The sequence below is a fragment of the Capra hircus genome, chromosome 1 (assembly GCF_001704415.2).
Source record: "Capra hircus breed San Clemente chromosome 1, ASM170441v1, whole genome shotgun sequence".
NCBI classification, from domain to species: Eukaryota; Metazoa; Chordata; class Mammalia; order Artiodactyla; family Bovidae; genus Capra; species Capra hircus.
Window position 1 is genome coordinate 82,603,527 of NC_030808.1, and position 22,229 is coordinate 82,625,755.

Here is a 22,229-nt window from a genome sequence, read left to right on the forward strand (position 1 = left end):
AAGGAGCTGATGCTCTGGTGAGGGCAGCAGATGTGTAATCAGGCAACTGCCTCATAATGTGATGAGTGTTTCAATAGGGACAGGCTGCAGGAGCACATGGGAGAGTCCCTGTCCCCACCTTAGGTGGGTGGGCTAACAGGTTCAGGTGAACTGACAACCAATCAAGAGTCTTGAAGAATCATTACACTCTGGTGGGAAGTTTCTGGGAACCAGTCCCAAAGGGATGGAGGGAGGGTGGAGGTTAGAGGAGTGGATGTGGACCTACTGCCCAATGGGCGTGGCCTTCCTCAAGGATCTGTTGGCCTCTTCCAGGCCCTCTTGTGGTCCGAATCACCGAGAACAGGCCTGGATGACAGTTCTTGGTGGCCTCACATGGGGATCCCCAGATCTTGGGATTAGATTGCCTTTAATCCCCATTTGCCTCCCTGAGAGGATCACAAAATAAGCTGATGGGATAGCCCTAATCTAACAGGCAGAGCTTGGCACCTGGACAGAGGCCAGATACTGCTGACTGGTCCTCAGCTGCCCTTCTTGTGTTACTCAGACTCTGGGGCTCAGGAAGAGTACTGTGTTGCCTGGGAAAACCCAATGTGTGCCTCCCAACACTGGAACCACAACAGGCTCTGGGACAGAAGGTGAGGGTGATTGAGCAGGAGACCCTAACTCAGTTCAGGCTGAAATCCCACTAAGTTCTCTGACCCACAATGCCTTCATCACCCAGCACCTGACCTCATATGCCTGCAGTGCTCTGTCAAACTGTGGACAGACCCATTGTCCCCTTTGGTACAGGAATGGCGTCTTCTAAGACAACTTTATTAAAGATGCAGGGAAAATAAAACTTGACCACAGGGCCACTTTACGCCCACAAAGCAGTGACTTGGGACTAACAACTAAGATGAGACTTGGAACAGCTACTGTTTCCCTAGGTGGGGCCTTAGGGAAGCAGAGCTCTGGATCCAGCATCCAAGAATGCATCATATGGGAGCCCAGAGCTATGTGAATGCTATCCCCAACACCAAGCGACTGAAGTATAAACCAGAATACGTATTCACTAATTTATAACAGGAAAAATAGCCATAATGGGGTCTGGACAGTCAATCCTCTGGTCAGTCCCTTGTGTCTCTAGGAAATACACACTTAAGACAAAAATATAATCAGAAGATTCTACAGAACTTGGAGTCAAGCAAGAAGAGAGAACCAGAGAAGTATAATGACAGCAAAACCGGGCAGCCACATACACTCATCTGCAATGAGGAACCTAGCCATAGGGACTAGACACACGAGTCTTTAGGCAAGGTCCTCTTTCTCTGAGCATTCCCAGAGAAAGTGCCTCTCTGACTCCCGTTTTCAATAATAATAATGATAGCTAACAGTTTTTGAACACTGGGTCCCATGCTAAGTACTTTTATAAGGATTATCTCAGTTTATTTTCCCAGTGGCTCCATAGAGAAGATACTATCAGCAGCCATCACCATTTTCTAGTTGTGACAGCAACTGTATAGCCTGGAAAGCCTAACATATCTACTATTTGGCAGTTTTCAGGAAAAATTTACTGAACCCTAAGCTAGAATAGGTCTCATAATATTTTTCACTAACTTCTAAGGGTTGTCATGAGGATTAAATAAATTAGAAAGGGCCCACCACATTCCCTAGCATCAGGTGTTCAATGTTCTTTAGGTGAAATGTGACACAGGGTACTCCCCAAGCTGTGGGTCCTGTTCTTAGATCTTGGGAATTCTGTCTGGAAAGTTTTTCTTTTTGATCTTTAGACATTTCCCTCCTCTATCCAGAAAAGGATACCTCCTAGTCAGGCAGAATTTAAGGCAGTTTTTCTCTGCCAATCACCAGAATCAGCCTGCAGGCTTGTTGAAAATACAAATCCCTGGGACCAGCCTTAGACCATCCCTAGAATTAGAAAATCAAGGTGGGTCCAGTTTTCCAGGTTATTACACTAAAGCTTGAAAAAGATAGATCTATGTTAAATCTATAAATAAATGTAGTGGTTTAAAGCCACAAAATTCAAGAGAGTTTTTAACCTCTGGCGGGAAGAGCTTTAGGGGCCCACACAGAAAACGTTGAATATACAAGGCTTTTAATTTTGTTGGGCATTTTTCTAGGTATCTTTCATCCTCACTCAATCATCTTAAAAGCTGTAAGTATGTACTCTTTTTTTTAAAGGCTGAGAAAATGGAGGCACATAAATTTAAGTATTTTGTCCAGGATTCACAGGTACGATTCTATGATTTTGTCCATGATTCCACAGCTAAGATGACATGTGCCAAGATCCCTACATAATTGGCTGCCTCCAGGGTCCAAGTTCTTAAGCACTTTGTGGTTGGAAGAATGCTCGGTTTCTCAAACTGAGTAGGGTATATACACACATTCGAGTTATTATTTATGCTTTACATATATTTACATATAAATGTCTCACATATGTGAAATATTTCACTTAATCATACACATGCTTTTAAAAATATCAAGATTTTGGGAGGAAATCGGTTACTTAATCAAACTTCACTGGAGCCCTCAAGGCGGGCAGTGGAAGAGAATTCCAAGGTCGGGGTTAGGTGGATCTCTTAGAGACCCATCCTGTTCTCAGTCGTGTCCGACTCTTTGAGATCCCGTGGACTATAGGCCACCAGGATCCCCTGTCCATGGGGATTCTCCAGTCAAGAATACTGAGGCGGGTTGCCAGGCCCTCCTCCAGGGGATCTACCCAACCCAGGGATCGAACCCTGGTCTCCCACATTGCAGGCGGATTCTTTACTGTTTGAGTCACCAGGAAAGCCCTACCCACAAGAACTTGTTCCTTCTGGGGAATCACACCAATCTTGACTGCACTCTCCCGTCAGAGGGCGCTATCCTCATCCTCACTGCACAAGGCGCGGGGGAGGAAGGGGGGGAGCGGGATGACAGAGGACCAAGTTTGTTAGTTTGGAGAGTCAAGAGAGAACTCTCTAGGAGACAATGACCCAGTGGCGCAAACAGAAAAGCGCTAGGCATTCCGCTCAAGGTGAACTCACGTACCTTATCCAACTTGAATTCGCAGTCCCTAAAAGTGAATTCGGGGCTCAGAGTTTATGATTTGTCCTAAATCATACAGTCAACTAGCGCTGGGACTTGAACTAGGTCCTCTGAACTCGCCAGTGCTCGAGGCGGCCTCCCCAAAGTTCGTAACGGGGTCATGGGTCACCTACCACCTTCAGACTCAGAGAGACTGTCTTTCCCCTGAAGGTCCCGGGACTAAGAATCTTTTCGCTCCTGTTTGCCCCGGCGAAATACTGCCGAGATTCTAAAGGTACTGGATCCTGACTTCTGACAGGAGTGTCCTGGGAGAGCGGCCGGCAGAGCGAGGGCGGGGCCAATCCAACCAGCTCCACCTGGACTGGGCAGCCCCGGAACAACCCACCTAGCACGAGGATACGGTCCAATGGCCGCAACTCCGGCTCTAGGAGGTCACGGAAGGAAGAGAAGTCTCCGAACCACTCGTAGGGGGCAGAGTCGGCAGCGCCCTGGTATCGGTGGTCCCAGTACTGGACCTCGCGGTACCCGCAGTTCTTCTCCGGTAACTCCGGCACCGGTGCGGAAGGCCCCAGACAAGCCATTGCTTGCGGCTGCCGGGCAGTGAGGGCAACTGGCCCCCACCTCTAGGCGGGGCGTGGTGCTCCAATGTAGCCAATGAGAATGGTGGTATATGGGAGGCGTGGCCTTTGTGTCTCCGCCGGGCATCTGCAGTTGCTCAACATAAACACGTGGAACTTCCGTCCTCTGCTAAGCGCTCCGGAAAGAATCTTCCGGGTGGGAAAGTCGTATTATCCATACGCTGAATTCTCTGGATGCATTGCTCACTAACTTCTGAGAGCCACACTCATGGTGTCACACATTCTGGGTCGTCACTGCTGCTGCTGCTAAGTCGCTTCAGTGGTGTCCGACTTTGTGCGACCCCATAGACGGCAGCCCACCAGGCTCCCCAGTCCCTGGGATTCTCCAGGCAAGAACACTAGAGTGGGTCGCCATTTCCTTCTCCAACTGGGTCGTCACTACCCACCTCATTTTCAGTTTGACAAGCTCACTCCATTAAGAAGCCTGAATGTTAATAAGAGATTCATTTCTTCCCAGTTTTGAGCACCTGGAAGGCTCTGAGGGGTGGCGGGAGTAGTGCGGCCACGGGTCTTGCTCTCCAAGGAAGACGGGCATGAACGCAGATATCAACACGGGCGAAGTGTTATGCTGGGCAGGGGTGGGGAGGGGAGTTGCGGAAGAGACAAGACGCGGGCAGAAAGAAACGTTACTTTTCTGGGCAAACGTTCGATTCACATTAGCGCCTTTGCGCCCAGGGCTAAGTACGTACTGAGGAGTAAGACTATTCCTGCTCGTATGGAGTGTGCACTCCATCAGGGAAGACAGATGTGAAAGCAGGAAATTTTCGAGGCGTAAACAAGGACTCAGACAACTCCTGTCTGCGCTCAGTCCGTTGCGACACGTGGCGCTGGGAGCGGAACCTAAGTACCAAAGAGTCGGGCTTCCGGGGTAGCGGGCCCACAAGAGCGACGCACCGGCAAGATGGCGGCAGGCCTGCGGAAACGCGGCCGGGCGGGTCCCGCAACCCGGGCAGCAGGACTGTGCGGGCAGTGGCTGCGGCGCGCCTGGCAAGAGCGGCGCCTGCTGCTGCTGGAACCGCGCTACACGCTGCTGCTGGCCGCCTGCCTCTGCCTGGCGGAGGTGGGCATCACCTTCTGGGTCATTCACAGGGTGGCATGTGAGTGCGCCGAGGGGGAGGGGAAGAGGGGGAGGGAGACCGAACCCCCAATAAAAACTGGGACCCACATTCGGAACTCAAACTTAAACCCCTGATCCACTCAGCCATCAATTGCAGACCAATATCTTTTACCCAAATCCAAAGTCTGCTCCACAGAAAACCAAACTCGATCTTAATCTTCCCCAGAAAACCTGGGTCCAAATTAACGGCTGCTGCTGCTTTTCTGCGGAGAAGGCAATGACACCCACTCCAGTACTCTTGCCTGGAAAATCCCATGGACGGAGGAGCCTGGTAGGCTGCAGTCCATGCGGTCGCTGAGTCGGACACGACTGAGCGACTTCACTTTAACTTTTCAGTTTCATGCATTGGAGAAGGAAATGGCAACCCACTCCAGTGTTCTTGCCTGGAGAATCCCAGGGACGGGGGAGCCTGGTAGGAGGCGTCTCTGGGATCGCACAGAGTCGGACACGACTGAAGCGACTTAGCAGCAGCAGCAGCAGCTGCTGCTTGTCTCTATGGCTTTGGACATGTCACATCCCTTGCTGGGTCTCAGTCTCCTCATCTGTTGAATTTTGAGGTCTCGAAGTATTTTCTCTGTGATGGCATTTTGTTACAGTCAGTTCGGCATTATTGGTCACTCCTCTCCAGGCAGAAAGCACTGGATTTAAAGCTTACTTGCTAAAGACAGTTAGTTCACTACATATTTACTAAGTGCTTATTATATGGCTAACACCATACTAGGTGCCAAGGGTATAGTGGTGAAAAAGATAGACAGATTTCCTACTTGTGTATGCAGACCTGGACAAAGATAAGTTAACAGAAAATTACATTACATTATATTCATCATAATGGTACTAGACAAAGTTCTATAATGGACAAAGGTGGGCACTTCAGCCAGACTTGAGGAGTCAGAGAAGGCTTCCTAGAGTCCTTTTCCAACAATAAGAGCTAGTTCCCCAAGGAAAGAGAGAAAGGGGTGGGGGGCAGATTATACTCTAGGAGAGAATCCTGTTCCAAAGAGCTCCCATTGAAAAAGAAAGTCTACTTCCTTTGAAGAAATGAAATAATTAGAGTTGGAACACAGAAATCAAGTGAGGGTAGTACTAAGAGATGAGATTTCACATCATGAAGGTATCTCTAAGCTGTGTTAAGGAGATAGTATGATGATTAAGAATTTAGAGCTCAAGAAAAAAAATAAAAGAATTTAAAGCTCCATGTGTGCCAATCTCAACTTTTCCCTTCCTAGCTTACTGATCTTGAGCTAGTTACTTAATCTCATTAATTCATAGTTTTCTAAAAATGGGAATAATAAAAAAACTTGGTCTTTATTATCTAAGAGCCGTGGGGAATCACTGAACAGTTTTAAGCAGAGAAATGTGATGTTTCTATTATAGGATGAGCTCTCTGGTTGCAGGGTGGACAATAAAATGTAGTGCAGTGAAAGTGGAAGCTGGGAGCCTAATTAGGGAGCTATTGCACCATTGACGCTAGAGATTGTTACACCCAATTGAGCGGAGAAGGATGAGACAGATATTTAGGATGAAGAATAGGCAGGACTTGGTGACTGAGGGTTGGAAATGAAAGAGAAGTATCAAGGATGTTTCCCAGGTTTGTGACTTGGGCAAGTGAGAGGTTAATGGTGCCATTCATGGAATCCAGGAAGGGGACCACATTTGGAGTGGGAAGTTCTGAGTTCCATTACAGACATGTTTGATTTTGAGATACCTGGGTTCATGCAGAGAATAGATCAGTTAGAGACGGGATTATGATAGAAATCCCAAGAATGAGCTAGAACTCTGTGCTTTGATGGAGTGAAGCAGAGCAATTCTGGACCATGAAGTAATCACGTCATCCTGTCCTTTTGCAGATACAGAGATTGATTGGAAAGCCTACATGGCTGAGGTAGAGGGCGTCATCAATGGCACCTATGACTACACTCAACTGCAAGGTGACACTGGACCTCTCGTGTGAGTGGGGTCAGAGGTTCAGTGAGGATGGGAGGGGCTGGCTGGATGACAGGCTGAATAGCTTGACCTGGGCTCATGTTCCTTCTCTTCCAGGTACCCAGCTGGCTTTGTGTACATCTTTATGGGGCTTTACTATGCCACTGACCGAGGCACTGACATCCGCATGGCCCAGCACATCTTTGCTGTGCTCTACCTGGCCACTTTGCTGCTTGTCTTCTTGATTTACCACCAGACCTGCAAGGTGAGTTCTCACCACCAGGAACAGGGCCCCCCAGATTGGGAGGGCTGGGGAGTGGGGACGGTTCAGGGTTGGTGAACTGACCTTGTCCCCCACTGTGCCCACCTCTCAGGTACCTCCCTTCGTCTTTTTCTTCATGTGCTGTGCCTCTTATCGTGTCCACTCCATCTTTGTGCTGCGGCTCTTCAATGATCCAGTGGCCATGGTGCTGCTCTTCCTCAGTGTCAACCTCCTGCTCGCCCAGCATTGGAGCTGGGGCTGCTGCTGTTTCAGGTCAACACCCCTCCCTTGTGGACCCTTCTTTCATTTTCTGTATTTCCATCATTTTCTCCCCAGTTTTCTGTAGCAGAGGGAGTAAGGGAGTGGCCAGACAGTGCAGGTCAGTTAAGGGCTGCACTCGCATCCTGCGAGTCCAGGATGTGTAGAAAGTCTCCATCCCCAGGCGCCTGCACACACACCACCCTCTTCCTATCCTGTTTCCTCCAGTCTGCTTCTGTGGTTGGAGTTGGTCAGTTGCACTTTCTAAGTACTCAATATATTATTTGTAGCTCAGTCTGAGTGTAGAGACAATGTATCAGCTCCCTATCCCAGCCTCTTCCCAGGCTGCCTTAACCTCTCCAGAGGTTCTGAGTATGAGTGCTCACCCTCTGTCTGGAGCTTGCTGGCAGGGAATGGGGAGCTGCTGTGGTGATGGTCGGGGGTACATGGCCCTGATGAAGCTGATCTTCACTCTTCCTCCCCACTATCCACTCCAGCCTGGCAGTCTCTGTGAAGATGAATGTGCTGCTCTTCGCCCCTGGATTACTATTCCTTCTCCTCAAGAAATTTGGCCTCCGTGGGGCCCTCCCCAAGTTGGGCATTTGTGCTGTCCTTCAGGTATTCCCTCCTTACCCTGTCCCCTTTCTGATGAAGTGGCGGCCACTCTGTCTGGACTCCTTTTGTTTTTGAGACATCCTCAAAGCCAGGGGACAGAGTTTTGGAGTTGATTCTGATCTGGACAGCCACCACCTCTAGACTTTGGTTTCTTTAGCTGTAAAACAAGGGTGTTGAACTAGATGGTCTCAGAGAACCGTTCTAGCTGTGCACATTTATGACTGCTGCTGCTGCTGCTGCTGCTAAGTCGCTTCAGTCGTATCCGACTCTGTGCGACCCCACAGATGGCAGCCCATCACGCTCCCCCATCCCTGGGATTCTCCAGGCAAGAACACATTTATGACTAGATGAATTTAAATATAAAGCACTGTTACTACGTCCTTCCTTGGCCTTTTTGGCCCAAGATTTTGGTCTGGGTGGGTGGGCTGGCTTTCTTGCTATTCCTAGTGGCAATTAGGGAATCTCTGGGATCTATACCCTATCCTTCCTCCCTTCAGTGATCAGCATGAGGCTGAGTGTGAGCCTGGGCAGCTGTGCTGATGTCACACTCATCCTCAGGTGGTGCTAGGGCTGCCCTTCCTGCTGAAGAACCCTGTCGGCTACCTATCCCGTTCCTTTGACCTTGGCCGCCAGTTTCTCTTCCGCTGGACAGTGAACTGGCGCTTTCTCCCCGAGGCCCTCTTCCTGCATCGTGCCTTCCACCTGGCACTGTTGACTGCCCACCTCACCGTGCTCTTGCTCTTTGTGCTCTGCAGGTGGCACAGGTGAGAAAGCGGGGCAGTTCCTTGGGCAGACGTAGGGGAAGGAGTGAAGGGCCTAGGCCTTAGGGGCTGCTTGGGACATGTTGAGCTCTGTGTGGCCCACTATGGTGGTCTGTTAAGTTGTCTTCAATGGTTCCTCCCCAGGACAGGGGAAGGTATCCTGTCGCTGCTAAAGGATCCCTCCAAAAGGAAGGTTCCACCCCAGCCCCTCACACCCAACCATATCCTTTAAGTCATGGGAAGGTAAGTCTTGCCCTCTCCAGGTGCAGATAGGGTCCTGCTCAACTAACCCTGGACAGCTGCTGATCTGGGAGAGGGAAAGGAGGCTCCAGTAATAGCTACAGGGTCCATTTGTAGAGCTCCTACTCTGTACCAAACCCTGTGCTGAGTACTTTACATATTTAAGCATGTTTTATTTTTAATTCTAAATATCACTGAGTTACCATTATGAGGGGGCACCCTCTGCTTAGCGCTATCTTAAGAGCTTTACATGTGTTTAAAGTTCACAAGAAACTGTTTTATCCTCATTTTACAGATGACAAAATTAGGGCTTTAAAAGGTTAAGTAATTTGCCAAAGTCACACAGCTAGTGAGTGATGGCTCCCTAGGCCTTTCAGCTCTAGATTTTATTGCCTCCACACAGACTGAGGAACAGGTCCAAAGAGGTTCAGAAATGTGCCTGAAAGTATGTATCTAGGAACTACAGAGCCAGGTGCTGTTAGACACCCCCAAATTTTGTCCTCCCTGCTTTGAAATCTCCCTACCCCTCTGCTCCTGCCCTTGGCCTTGACCACCGCCTACAGATTGTTTCTACCCTCTTCACCTCCAACTTCATTGGCATCTGCTTCAGCCGCTCCCTTCACTACCAGTTCTACGTTTGGTATTTCCACACACTGCCCTACCTCCTGTGGGCCACGCCTGCCCGCTGGCTCACTCACCTGCTCAGGTACTGGCTGGGACAGCCCTGGGGGAGAGGACAGGGGTGGGAAGCTCCTCATCCCAAGGCCATGACCTCGGAGGGGCAGTGGGTGAGCTGAAGAGCTGCAGGCCTAGAGACAGGATGAGACCCAAAACTTCTCTCTTCATTCTAGGTTGCTGGTGCTGGGGCTCATCGAGCTCTCCTGGAACACATACCCATCCACGTCTTGCAGCTCTGCCACCCTGCATGCATGCCATGCAGTCATCCTGCTGCAGCTCTGGCTGGGCCCCCAGCCCTTCCCCAAGACCATCCCACACAGCAAGAAAGCCCACTGAGACCCAGCTGTTCTCTTCCAGTCCATTCTCGGGACCCCGGATGGGGATGGACTCTGCCCTTCCCAATAAACCAAGTCTCCTCCGCAGCCTCCATGGAGGTGCCTGGACCGAGCTGTGAGAGACAGGCACGTGGCAGATAAAGAACTCATTAAGACAGTCCCAAGAGGCACTTTATTGCATAGGATCTGGGGGCTGTGGCTCTCTCCCCTCCTGCTGCAACTGCACAGAGCTCAGAGGGGAAGGGGCAGGGGCAGAGGGTGGGAGGGGCAAGAGAGAGCACAGGCAGGCACTTTTTGTGGGGGCAGGAGGATTCTGTGGAGGGAATGAGAAGCAGTGGGGACAGGCTGTCGCCAGCCCACCCCTTCCCAGCACCGAGAGGCCGGCTCTGGGTGGCAGTGACTTTGAGTTGGTTGGAGGGGGTGCCAGCCGGAGCAGTGGGTGACCCTCACATGTTTGCGGGGCTGTAGCACAGCAGGTGGAGCTGCAGGTTCTGGTCCCAGTGACGCAGCAGCAGGAAGAGGCCACGGGCTGCAGCCTTGAGGTTGGCCAGGTCCAGGCCGTCGGGCAGGTGCTGCGCCCGCAGCCAACAGTCAGCCTTCGCAGCTGCCAGTTCCCACTCGCCGAAGGCCCCCGCACAGCGGTGCTCCAGCCACGCAAGCGCCACAGCCGTGGCCCAAGTCCGGCCCCGCAGGTCAGCGCCACCAGGCCCTTCCGACCCCTCTGAGGCCTCAGTGTCTGATCCCCGCCCACTGTCCACCTGGCCTGGACCCTCGGAACCCGAGCTGGGGGACGGGCTGCAAGTGGCTGTGGCGCTGCCACCCTGGCCAGCACTGGGGGCTAGGAGTGCCCAGGGAGAGGAGGCCGAGGTGGGGCTGAGGCTGGCCCGGTGCACGGCAAAGGGCGAGGCGCGGCACAGGCGCTCCTGCGAGATGCGCACTGCCGCGCAGAACAGGGCGTCCAGGCGGAAGGAGCCGGGCGCCTCCTGCAAGCGCACCTGAGGAGAGAGGAGGTGGGGGGAGAAGCGAGCTGAGGCGGCGCCCTGGCCCTGGCAGCACCACCCTCCACCTCCCGAGTCCTCACCAAGGGCAGGTAGTCATGGCCGCTGCCTTCACTGTTGCTGTCATTGACTTGGCCCGTGTTGGGGCTGCAGAGTCTGTGGCTGTCTGGGTCCCTGGACTTCCAACGGCCCAGGCTGATCCGAGAGGGAGGCCGGGGAAGCGGGCGATAAGACCCTCCTATGGGGGCTGCATGGTCCCCCAAAGCAGAACTGGAGTTGCCAGTTTGTTCCGGGTCCCAGCCACCTGCCAGAGAGTCTCCCTTCAGTCTTGACTGGAGCCATTCAGTGGTGGTCCCTAAGCCTGCTGCTCCCTACTCCGTTTCCTCAAATGTGAGTGTTACCTTTAGAGTGGACAGCTGTGGGGAAAGGAGCTGCATCTACATGGCTTTGAGAGATAGGAGGGGTACGGGCAGGTTCAGCTGGCTCTGTACGGGCACAGAAGATAGGGAGAAGTTTGGGAGGGTGGCCAGTGAGGTGAGAACTGGCTCCTGGGAGGCCACCTGGGACAGACCTTGCTTACCTGAGCTCTGCACCTGCAGGGCTGAGGGTAGGACCTCCCTGGTGGTAGCGTCCACAGCTACAGGACAGGTGAAGCGAGAAGGGGCAGAGCTGACCTTACTTGTCTGAAGGGCTCGGAGCCAGGACCTCCGGGCGTGACCTACAAAACCAAGCAGCAGCATGTGGGCTGGGAGGGTGTGCACGCCCACCACCCACTCTCTACAAAGAGGTTCACAGAAAAACCCCTGCTCCCATAATGCCATGGTTTCTTCCTTTGTCCTTTCTTTTTTTTTTTTTTTCACCAGCACCTTGAGGCTTGTGGAATCTTAGTTCCCTAACCAGAGATCAAACCTTGCCCTGGCAGTGAAAGCGTGGAGTCCTAACCACTGGTCTGCCAGGGAATTCCCAGCCCTTTGTCCACTTTTGAACAGAATGGAGTTCCTTCTTGGGGCCAGCTCAGACTCCTCAACTTTGACAAGAAGTGGTTAGGCTAAATGCTCAACCACCTTGTTATTAGCAAGGCTAGGCTCCCTGGCTACCCGCAAATGCAACATTCTGGACACAACCCGGAGGAAGCATTGAGTGGTGCCTTTTCCATCCACTCATTTCAGCACTGCCCTGTAGAATTTTCTGTAATGATGGAAATATCCTGCATCTGTGTGATCCAGTGTGGTAGCCACGGGATCCAGTATGTGTTATTCCTTAGAGTCTCCACTAAGCATATGAAGTATGGCTAGCGCAACTGAAGAACTGACATTTTAACTTTAATAATCTTCCTAAATGAGAGATTTGTTTTTACATTATGGGCACTGTGAATCATTACAAGATGAAATTCCCTCTCTGTTGGCTGCTAGGAAACTTGGCCAGTTTTGGGTCCCCTGCTTGCAAAGGTACATAACCTCATAGTGTATATCTTTAATATAATCTCATTTTCTGTTTCCTTTTATTATCCCTTCCCCTCACATTACCCTGCTTAAATTTTTTTCTTGATAATGTGGGTGAGCTGCCTCAAATCATTTGTGAGCAAGGTGAGGTACAGTGAGGGATCACACAGGCCTATGCCTCTGCCAGTCTCTGCCCCGTATGGTTTCCTTGAGCCCTGACTGCGCCCACCAGGAACTCACCCCAGTCAGCCCTGGTCTCACCCCCTCTTCGAAGAGCCAGCTGCTCATTGTCCCGAACCACAGAAGCTGCTGTCAGTCGATGGAGTGCTTGGTCCCAAGCATTATCTCTTTCGGGGGGTGACGGAGGCAGTGAGCCATCATCCTGAGGCCCCCACAGCGTCTCCAACCCAACACCCACCTCCCAGCACACGGGCTGCTCCCCACACAAGGCCCGGATCACCACATGGCAGCGTGGAGCCTGGGGAGGCTGTGCTACTGCTGAAGGAGCCAGCTCCCCATTGAGGGGAACAGCGGTGAACAAGAAGGGTGGTTCCATCAACATGTCCCAGTCCATGGGGGCTGGGGAGAGCAGATTTCCTGGGGAGAAACAATGGTAGGAGCAGGGGCCACGTGGTGCCCTGGGCTCCACCTCCCCACAGCCTCCTGGGTGACAGAACGCAGCTTCCCCATAACCTTTACCTGAGTCATCCAGGCCCTGTCCCAGCTGCTGCCCTGGCTCAGGGCCTGGCCCATCGGGTGCTACACCTAGAGAGGGGTGCCGGGGGCGTCCAGGGACTGGGTTCACCCGGCCTTGAGGGGATGAGAGGCTTCGGCCAGCCAGAGCCACTCTGCGTCGACGGCCCAGCACCTCAGCACTCAAAGCCCCAGTCTGCACCTGAGAAGTGGAGTCCACTGGTCAAATAGTGCAGAGCTCCTAGCCTGATCAGACAGACATACAAGACTAGCCACATGCCCTTTTGTCTGAAACCCTAGATGGCTGATCACCACCCTTAGGGGTGAGGCCAGGCTCCCCTGGCCCCTGGCCCCCTTCCCTGTGTCATCTCACAAGCCCATTTTACTCATGGTCTTGTCTGTTTTTACTCAGGTCTTTCCCCTTTCTGCCTGATTGACTTCTTATTCTTCAGAGGAGGCTCTTGCTTTCCCGACTCCCTCAGACAGGGTTAGTCACCTTGACTCTGAACCCCCATAATGTCACGCTTCTGTGCTTGTCAACATGTGTCGCATGGTATCATCATTATATATCATCATTACCTCTCTGTTTTTTCAAGTAGACTTAATAACCACTGCACAATCTATGGCATACAGCCAATGGTCAATAAACGTTTGCTGGATACATGGTGGGATGTGGATGGAATCTCACCTTGACTGGAGCCAGTGGGGATGGAGGCAGGGGACAGGAGCGGGAGCTGGCAGATTCTCCCCAGGCTAGGCTTCGGCAGCCCTGCTGAGAAGGGGGATCCAGGGGAGTGTTGCCCTCAGGGGAGCCCGGGCCCTGGGAGACAGGGGATGCGCTGCTGCCTGTGGAGCCTGGGCCTGGCTCTGGGCTGGCAGAGCAGTGGGTGAGCACATACTGCTCCCTGATGTACGAGGACTGGAAGATGCGGTGCCATATGGCTGTGTCAGAAGAGGGATTAGGTCCGGGGTCCGTGACTGGGTCTGTCAGAGCATCAGTACCTATGGAGAAGTAGAGCAGATCCCAGCCCTGGCCTCTCCACCGCCCACTTCCCCTCTAACACACACACACACACACACAGGCACTCACTCCGCTCTGAGTCCCCAGCAGCCCACGGGCTGGACAGCTCTGCTGACACAGTGCCTGTTCCCAGTGGCTCTGAGGTGCCAGTGGGCTCAGTGCCAGGGCTGGTGGCAGATGGTGCTTCCTCTGGGGATGGGAACACTGAGCCGCCCAAGCTCTGCCAGCCAGGCTCTTGGCCCTGGAGAGGGATAGACATTGAGGAGAAAAAAAAAAACCTGATTATAGTTATACACTCTATCTTTTTCCAAACAGGATTTAAGATGGCTCACTGCAAGAGGCAATAAAGATTATAAAGCAGAAATGAAAACCCAGTACTAAGAAAGGAGGAAACATATATGCTGACCACAGCATTACTAGAGCTGCTATGACTGGGCTTCAGGTTTGGCCCTGAGCTTCCTGGCAGCCAGGGAAAAGGCAAACAGTCCATTTTACAGCTCTCCCAATCAAAAAGGAGCTAGCATGCTTGGTTCTTCTAGAGAGAGAAAGCTTTTCCTAGTAAAAATAACTCATGTATCCAACTCCACCTCTGTGTCAAGTATCCTACCAACAGTGTGCAAGTCATGAATTTCTAATTAAAACACCCCTATGAAAAAAGTCAGTGTAAGGGTCTCAGAGAGGTTGACTGACTTGCCCCAAATCAGATGGTCAGTACACAGCAGAACTGGGATCTGAGATTTCATCAAGACGATGCCCTGTGTGGCCCTGAGTGTTACAGGAAATAAGCTAAATGTTGCTTTTTGTAGGGCACCGTGTGAAACAATGAGCAGGTTTCAACAAAAACCTCAAAGCTAATGCTGGTGCTGCTCTCTGTATGCTTTGGTGACCAAAGGCATCACTCTGTAGGACAGCTCAGTGGGAGATCTTATGAGGGAGGCAGGCTGCAGTCACCTGAGGGACCCAGTTTGGTCCCTGGGGAAGTCTAGAGGGTAGCAGTAGATGAGTTTGGCAGAGAGAAGCACCGGGAAGAGGAAATGGTTTTTTTTTTTTTTTGGTTTTTTTTTTTTAGGAAATGGGTTTTGAAGAGACACAGGGGCTTCAGCTATCCCAGGCCCACCTCCCACCACCCCCCAACCCAGGCCTACCCCCGGGGGTTGGGACCGGAAGCCGTCCACCCTGAAGAGTGAGCAGTAACCAAGAAGCTGGTCCCCGGGATAGAGCGCGGGGATCTCCCGGGGTGTCAGCAGGGCCTCTACTGCATCCGGAACAAACCAGTCCACAGAGATGTCACTCAGCGCGGGCTCCAGTGCCTTCCTCAGGGCCTGCACCAGCTGTGAGGAATGACCAGAGGGAGCCCGCGGGAGAGAAAAAGGTGCCACACAGCCAGTGGAGAGGGGAGGCCACCCTTCTGCTGCCGCTATCTGCCCAGCACCTTGCTGAGGCAAGCAGGGCAGGGGCAGGCCTGGGTCAAGAGGAGGAACAGGGGTAGGAACAAGCAAGGAGACGGAGTGTTCAGTCCTCAAAGCTTAGTGTGAACTGTCCTCCTGGCCTGTGCCATGTGGATGGGGCTAGGCTTTTCAAAGACATGGCTCAGTACCAGGACACAACTTAGGACAAGGTTTAGGGAGTAGTCAGAGGCCATGTCCCCCGCACCTTTGGCCTTCTGCAGCACCCCACAGCAGGGTGCCCGGAGACCTCACAACCTGACCAGGATCTGTTTCAGACTCAGTGCCACTTGGGAGAAGGACCCTGAGGAGAAGGGAGCAGGGCCCAGGCTCAAGCTCACCATGGGCTGCAGCCTTTCCCCAGGTCTCAGGAAGTAGGCCTGGCCCCTGCTGAGAGCAGACAGACCCTGGAGCAGCTGGCGGCAGGCGCGCCCCAAGCCAAAGGAGAAGCACCTGACAAGAGAAGGGGAGCAGCTGTGGCCTTAGCAGCCCTCTTTGGGGGCCCAATCTCAGGAGCCTGGCTCTGCCCACTCCATCCTACCTGGCTGCCCCTCTATGCCACCTCATGAGCTCCAGGGTCTGGTGGGTCACAGCAGCCACGGGTGAGGCAGCGGTGAGCAGGAAAAGCTGCCTAGGGTGGGCCCTTTGCTGGGGCTGCCCCAGGGCCCAGTCCAGAGCAGCCCACACATCTGGGGTGCCGTCCACAGCCTGTAGCGTCTCAACGCTCTCACAGATCAGCTGCACAGCTTCCTGGGGGAAGAAGGCTTGGGCTGGGCACACCGGGCTGGGAGGACTCTGTGTGGGCACACCCAGTTACTCAGGTGTTTCCGACTCTTTGCGAACCCTGTGGACTGTAGACCACCAGGCTCCTCTGTCCATGAGATTTCCCAGGCAAGAATATTAGAGTGGGTTGCCATTTCCTCCTCCAGGGGATCTCTTCAACCCAGAGATCCAATTTGTGTCCCTTGCATCTCCTCATTCGCAAGTGGATTCTTGACCACTATGCCACCTGGGAAGCCCCTGAGATGTCTCTACTGACCCCCAAATCCCTAGGTCACACTCACATCACTGCAAGGCCGGCTCTCTGGGAAGAGGGGCTGCACCGAGATGCCAAACATGGCAAGGTTGATGAGCGTCTGGGGTGGGAGTGACTTCACAGCCAAAACGATGGCATCCTGGGGAGGGCCAGGGAAGGCAGGGTGAGGCAGGCCCCACTGGCACCAAGATCAACAAGGGATGAGGGGCCAGATGAGGGAATCTGGGCAAGGCCCAGATCAAGGCCCAGTCACAAGTGTGTGACTGTGAGAGAGACCCCAGCGTGCAAGGACGACTCTGAGTTCCTGTGAGAGACATTTGACCATGGCGGTGTATGTGAACCCTGGGGTTTGGGATTAGGTGTGACCTAGTGTAAATTTGGGATTCCCTGGTGGCTCAGATGGTAAAGCCTCTGCCTGCAATGCGGGAGACCCGGGTTCAATTCCTGGGTCTGGAAGTTCCCCTGGAGAAGGAAATGGCAATCCACTCTAGCACTCTTGCCTGGAAAATCCCATGGATGGAGCAACCTGATAGGCTACAGTCCATGGGGTCACAAAGAGTCGGACACGATTGAGTGACTTCACTTTCACTTTCACTTAGTGTAAATTTATGTATGAGAGGTGGGTCTTGTAATCTGGGAGAAACATATGTGTGTGAGTATGAGAAGGAGAGAGGTAGGGGTGTGTGTGTGTGTGTGTGTATGTGTGTGTCTTTGAGAGGCAGCCCCCAGCCCACCTAGACCCACTGCCTCGCCCAACCCCCAGCCCACCCACACCCTGCCCCACAGGCCTTGTGTGCCACACTACTGCCATCCAGCAGGAAGAGGAGCTCCCGTGTAGCTGTGCCCAGGTGTCCGGGCTTGGAACTCAGGTCCGGGCAGAAGCTCAGCACCAGCACAGGGTTCAGCAGGATGTCCTTGTGGAAGCGTCGCTGCAGGAAGCACACCTGAGCACGGGAGCCCCAAGTCATCCTGGGCCAGGCTTCCTGAAATTCCCACCTGGGCTGGCAGCAGGACTTAGCTCTGGGACCTTTGTCCATGCAATCCACCCAGACAGGGCACCCTTTTGTGTCATCTGAATAAAGGCAACGGCAGAGGCAGGTGGCTGTCCTCTGCCTGTGTCAGTCCTATGCCCCATCCTCTGAGACACGTTCCAGGGAGACTTGCGTGGGCCTGCTGTGATAGAACTCATCAGCCTGTCTCAGTGGTAGCAGCTACTGAGAGCTCCCACTGAGAGTAGAGGCCTCCTGCCCATCCCAACCTAAGCCTGCTCCCCTGTTCCTCCTGCATTAATGCAGCCAGAGGTGAGGCCAGGACCCTAGGCCATTATACCTGCCGGTCCCCATCACTGTCCCTTCGCAGCAGCCTCTGGAAATCCCGACGGGCTCTCACTCGGGCCTCGTACTCTGCTGAGCTCAGACTGCCGGCCTCCAGCATCAGGTGGGGCTGGTGGGGCTCTGGGGAGGAGGGGACACAGCTCTGTCAGGGAAGCTCCCCTCTTTAGATCCCCAAGCACTCAGCCCCACCAACCTGGGAGAACTCTGCAGGCTCAGCCTCCCTACACTGCCAGGCCCACCCTCACGAATTACTCAATTGTTTGGCTCTGGGCCCAGAAATCATTGAAAAATGCTCCCCAGGTGATGCTGAAGCAGGCAGCACTAGCCCACCATGTGCCCTAGTCTCTCACCACTGGGGTGCAGCAGGATCTCCAAGGCCCGGTCACAGCGGTGGCCCTCTGCCAGTGTGACACAGATGGTGGCTGCAGAGCTGGCATGAGGTGGGGCATCAGCCCGAAGAGCATGAGAGGGGCTCTCCAGTCCTGAGGGAGTTAGAGGCAGGAAGAGGTGATGATCACGCCATCCTAAGCCAGTCCCGAGAGCACTAATATCACCTTCCCAGACAATAATGGGGGGCAGGGGGCAGGATCATGACTGATTCAGCTCAGCTCTCAGAGTCCAATCTATAGGGTAGACAAGGGGGGGGTCTGCCTGCTTTCACGGTCTGGGAGGGGACATCCCAGGTGTGTTCCTGGCTGGTCAAACAGTTCTATATCAACCAACTGCTGATTTAACATTCTCCTCCACCTTTTGCACAAGGAAACTCAACTTCATCACTTGGACTGGTCTCATTGTAAGCATTGCTCTTCTCACTGGTGAGTGGAGTGAATGTAAAGAAATGACATCGTTAAACCTACAGGTGTGAGTGTTGCGTGGAAGTAGCCAGCGGATGATCCCACTGGGAGACTAGAGGTTGCTAGGTCTTAGGTCCCCATCTTCTTTGTACTCTGCTCCTCCCATCCCTGAGCCTTGAGTTGTTTCCCAGTCAGCTACACGGGGAGGGATACCCACCTGCCAGCAGGCATGGCCCAGTCACCAGCATCTCAAAAGAGAAGGTGTACGGGGCAGGGCAACGGGCCGGGCCCAGGAACACATCCCGAGGAGCAGCTGGCTCCTCCCAGGCTGGCCCTTCACCCTGAGGGCTGCTCACTCCAAAGCAGCTGGTGGGGCTGGAAAGGAACATGAGGAGGGTCACTCGGCCACTACCAGGGTCCCTAGCCCCTCTGGCTGACTGGCTCCAGCCCTTTCCCACCCTGCCAATCCCCCGGGACACCCTGCCAAGGCCCCCTCACCCGCACTAGACCCAGAGAAGCCGAGGGAGGGACGAAGGGAATCACCATAGGCCCAACCTGTCGTCACAGAGCCCCGGAGGCCTGGGGGGCCCCGGTGGGCCTGGCGGGGCCAGAGGGGTGAGCACAGAGGGCAAAGCCACGTGCAGCACCCCGTCAGGCCTGGAGGGCAGCTCCCGGCTGCTCCGCAGGGTCACTGTCATGGTGCCGGCCGCGGCGATGAGGCCTGTGGGCAGCACCAGCGTGGACCGGGCCTGGGCCAGATCCAAGACAAGATGACCTATGAGTGAGGAAAGGGATCAGAGGGGGCTGGAAGCAGAGGAGATGGGGGAATACAGGGTGGGAGCAGGCACAGTCAGGGAGCTTGGGCAAGGAGAACTCTGTGAGGTTGGAAGGATGCTGGGCTAATGCACTGGTGATGTAAGATGGAGGCATGAGATGAATGGTGGTAGAAGGAGAGGCAAGTTGATGGCAGAAGGATCTGGCTATCATCAGGAAAGGCAGAAGTGACATCATTGCTAATGGAGAGCTGAGGAGGAGAAGGGGGATGTCCACACCACCCCCAAGGTCCTGTGGGACGCATACCCTCTGCCTCTCTTTCTTTACCTGCTCCAGCCTGTTCAACCCGTAGGCCTCATTTCCCTAAAGAATGCTTATTGACATCTCCCATTGCCTGGGACCCTCCCTGCTCACAAATACCCTGCACATGAATGGTTGAGGGTTGAGGACTCCCCACTGCCCACTAGCTGTGGCTCCAGAATTTTCTTCTCGTTTTTCTTTTTTTGTAGTTCCAGAATTTTCTGCCCAAGAGGAATTCAGGAACAGTAATCTATTTGGAAGCTGGCTAGAGGATATTTGCATACCAAGTATTCCATTTTACTTAGACCAAGGGGTTTGTTTGGGGACTGGTGATATCATGGGCAGCACCGCTGCTGCTAAAGGGAAGATGGCCAGGTGTCTAAGGTGGCAGTCAAAACCCTACATGGTTGGGCCCCAGCCTACCTTTATAGCCCTCCTGAGCCTCATTTCCCCAGGATGATCATTTACCCATTCTTCTGAAAAATACTTGCTGAATAAATGAAGGGGAGAAAAAAATGGAAGGAAGAAATGAAGGTAAGAAGGAAGAAAGGGGCTTCTATCTCCAGCATCTGAGGCTTGGGACAGCCTGATACAGTGAAGAGAACACAGTGTCAGGTTTTGAGTCTCTGCTCCGTGACTTCTGATTCTGTCTTTTGTTTAGTAACTCTCTTGTTTAGGGGAGCCTTGATTTCCTCATTTATAAAATGGGGGTCATAATTATATGACTGTGGTGAGGAATGAATGAGACAATAATTGGAAGCACCCAATATGTAAAAGGCTGTTGCTGTTACTCTTGTCATCTGTTAGAGGGGGAAGGAGAACAACACTTGCATTACCTACCTCTCTGGATTCAAAGGAGGTGACACTAGTGACTGAAGCCGTGAATCACTATAAACATGAGGCATTTTATCACCGTTACCCTGTATAACTTGCTTCTGAACCTTTGCTTACACCGTTGCCCCTGAGTAGAGTGCCTTTTCTCTCCTCTCAACCTTCCTACTACATCCCACCCTTCCTTTCAGTCAAATGCTGGCTTCACCTTCTCTGAAATATTCCCGAGGCCTCAGCCCAGAGCTCCCTTAATCCTCCAACTATCTGCTCGGCTTGTGCCAGCTCTCAACACCACTGCATTCTGTCCCTCTTCTTACCCAGATAGTAAACCCCATGTGTAGGAATCAAGTGAACGCACAAATAAATAAAAGAATGGAGTGTGAGCCAGGAATCCTAGCAGAGAGGAGGGCTTCTATCTCCTCACCCAGCACTCTCTGAGCCCCTTTGGGTCACTTTTTTTGAGAGATGCTGGGACTCAGAGATGACCAAAACACCGTCCCAGGCCCCTGAGCGAAAGCCCCAGAGGGGAGAGCCTTGTGGACTGCTTGCTGTGTCTGTCCACCTGGCTGCAAGCCTCGGATCAGGCCTGGTTCACATCCCACCAGCACCTGGTCAGCGTCAGGGGCCCAGTCCTCTAACGTCATATGAAAGGGTGAATCAATGAATGAAAAAACATTGACGGGGAGCGGGGCGGGGGGACGGGACAGGGAGGGTTGGGATGCAGAGCGGGTGCTTGCAGAGGGGTGGGATGCACAGTGCGTCTGCTTCCAGAAGATGGGGCGGGGAGCGCCCGGGACTCACCCTGCGCGCAGCGGCGGGGCGTTGAGGCCCCCAGCGCGGGGCCTAGAGCGCTGCAGCAGGCGGCCTGCGAGCGGCGCCGACTCTGCAGCTCGAAGGAGACGCGCCGTCCCGCGGCCTCCGCCTCGAAGCCCGAAACCACTTCAGCCTCCGCCAGCGGATACACGAACACGCCTGGGGCGGGATGAGGGCACAGGCGATGTTGGACCTTGCCAGGCCGGCGCTTGTCCACCACCCCACGCCCCCGGCCCGGGCCTCACCCTCCACCGGCTGCGGCTGCGGGTTGTGGTAGGTGAGCCGGGCCCGCAGGCTGAGGCAGGGTCCGTTGGCGCAGGCCCGGACCCAGGAGTCCGTGAGGGGCAGCGGCGTCCAGCTGGAGGGGCAGTACAGGCCGGGCATGGTGCCCTTGGGGGAGGGGGCGCTCTATGAGGGGTGCGCAGGGTGAGTTCGGGGCGCCCGGCCCCACCCTCCTGAAAACCGGCGGGGAGATTTTTAACTCCGGCACGGGGACAAGGACCTGCTGGGGGCGCGAGGCTGAGCCCTGGGAATCGACCTGGCGGACAGGTGGCGAAGGGAGGGAGACCGGGGGTGGGGGGTGGGGGCGGTGGCGAGATGGGCATCCTCGCCGGTTACCTGGGAAGCCCGGGAGGAGCGCAGCTGCAGGCAGCACGGGGACCGGGGAGCGGAGGGTTAATGTTTAACTGGAGCTCCGGGCGCCCAGCAGTCCCTTCACTGGCTCCTGGAGGGGCGGCGCGGGTGGAGGGAGTGGGGTGTCACAGTTGTTCCATTACCCCCTCCCGGGCCTCACCGCCACCCCAGTACCTGCCGGCCCCGCGGGGCTCCCCGCGGCTGCCAGCTGTTGGAAGTGGCGCGGGTGGAGAGACTGAAGATGCTCTGGGTGGGGAGCAAGGG

General features: G+C 53.9%; 2 protein-coding genes and 1 non-coding gene across 4 annotated transcripts in view; 1 reads left to right on the plus strand and 2 right to left on the minus strand.

Moving 5' to 3' along the window:
* The window catches only part of ECE2 (endothelin converting enzyme 2), a 35,878-nt gene extending 32,159 nt beyond the window's left edge, over positions 1–3,719 (minus strand). The window contains exon 1 of one of the 2 annotated variants that reach the window (XM_018047260.1): positions 3,410–3,719. In XM_018047260.1, coding sequence (XP_017902749.1) covers positions 3,410–3,605 — 196 coding nt within the window. In that variant the 5' untranslated portion in view covers positions 3,606–3,719. The remainder of the gene's footprint in view (positions 1–3,409) is intronic. The other variant, XM_005675194.3, reaches the window with a different exon arrangement.
* Positions 4,539–10,011, plus strand: ALG3 (ALG3, alpha-1,3- mannosyltransferase). Its single transcript, XM_013964097.2, has 9 exons — positions 4,539–4,759; positions 6,627–6,726; positions 6,820–6,967; positions 7,077–7,237; positions 7,720–7,840; positions 8,396–8,601; positions 8,743–8,819; positions 9,400–9,544; positions 9,690–10,011. The coding sequence occupies exons 1-9, from the start codon at positions 4,564–4,566 to the stop codon at positions 9,850–9,852; spliced, it is 1,317 nt and encodes a 438-aa protein (XP_013819551.1). The 5' UTR covers positions 4,539–4,563; the 3' UTR covers positions 9,853–10,011.
* MIR1224 (microRNA 1224) lies at positions 10,835–10,938 on the minus strand. Its single transcript, NR_129562.1, has one exon. It is a non-coding gene; the product is annotated as a microRNA 1224 (primary transcript).

Bases quoted from the DNA above. Each gene is read 5' to 3' on its own strand.
- ALG3 (XM_013964097.2), top strand. From the start codon at position 4,564: ATGGCGGCAGGCCTGCGGAAACGCGGCCGGGCGGGTCCCGCAACCCGG. The intron at 7,238-7,719 runs GTCAACACCCCT...TATCCACTCCAG, and splicing joins TGGGGCTGCTGCTGTTTCAG to CCTGGCAGTCTCTGTGAAGA. The intron at 7,841-8,395 runs GTATTCCCTCCT...ACTCATCCTCAG, and splicing joins GCATTTGTGCTGTCCTTCAG to GTGGTGCTAGGGCTGCCCTT.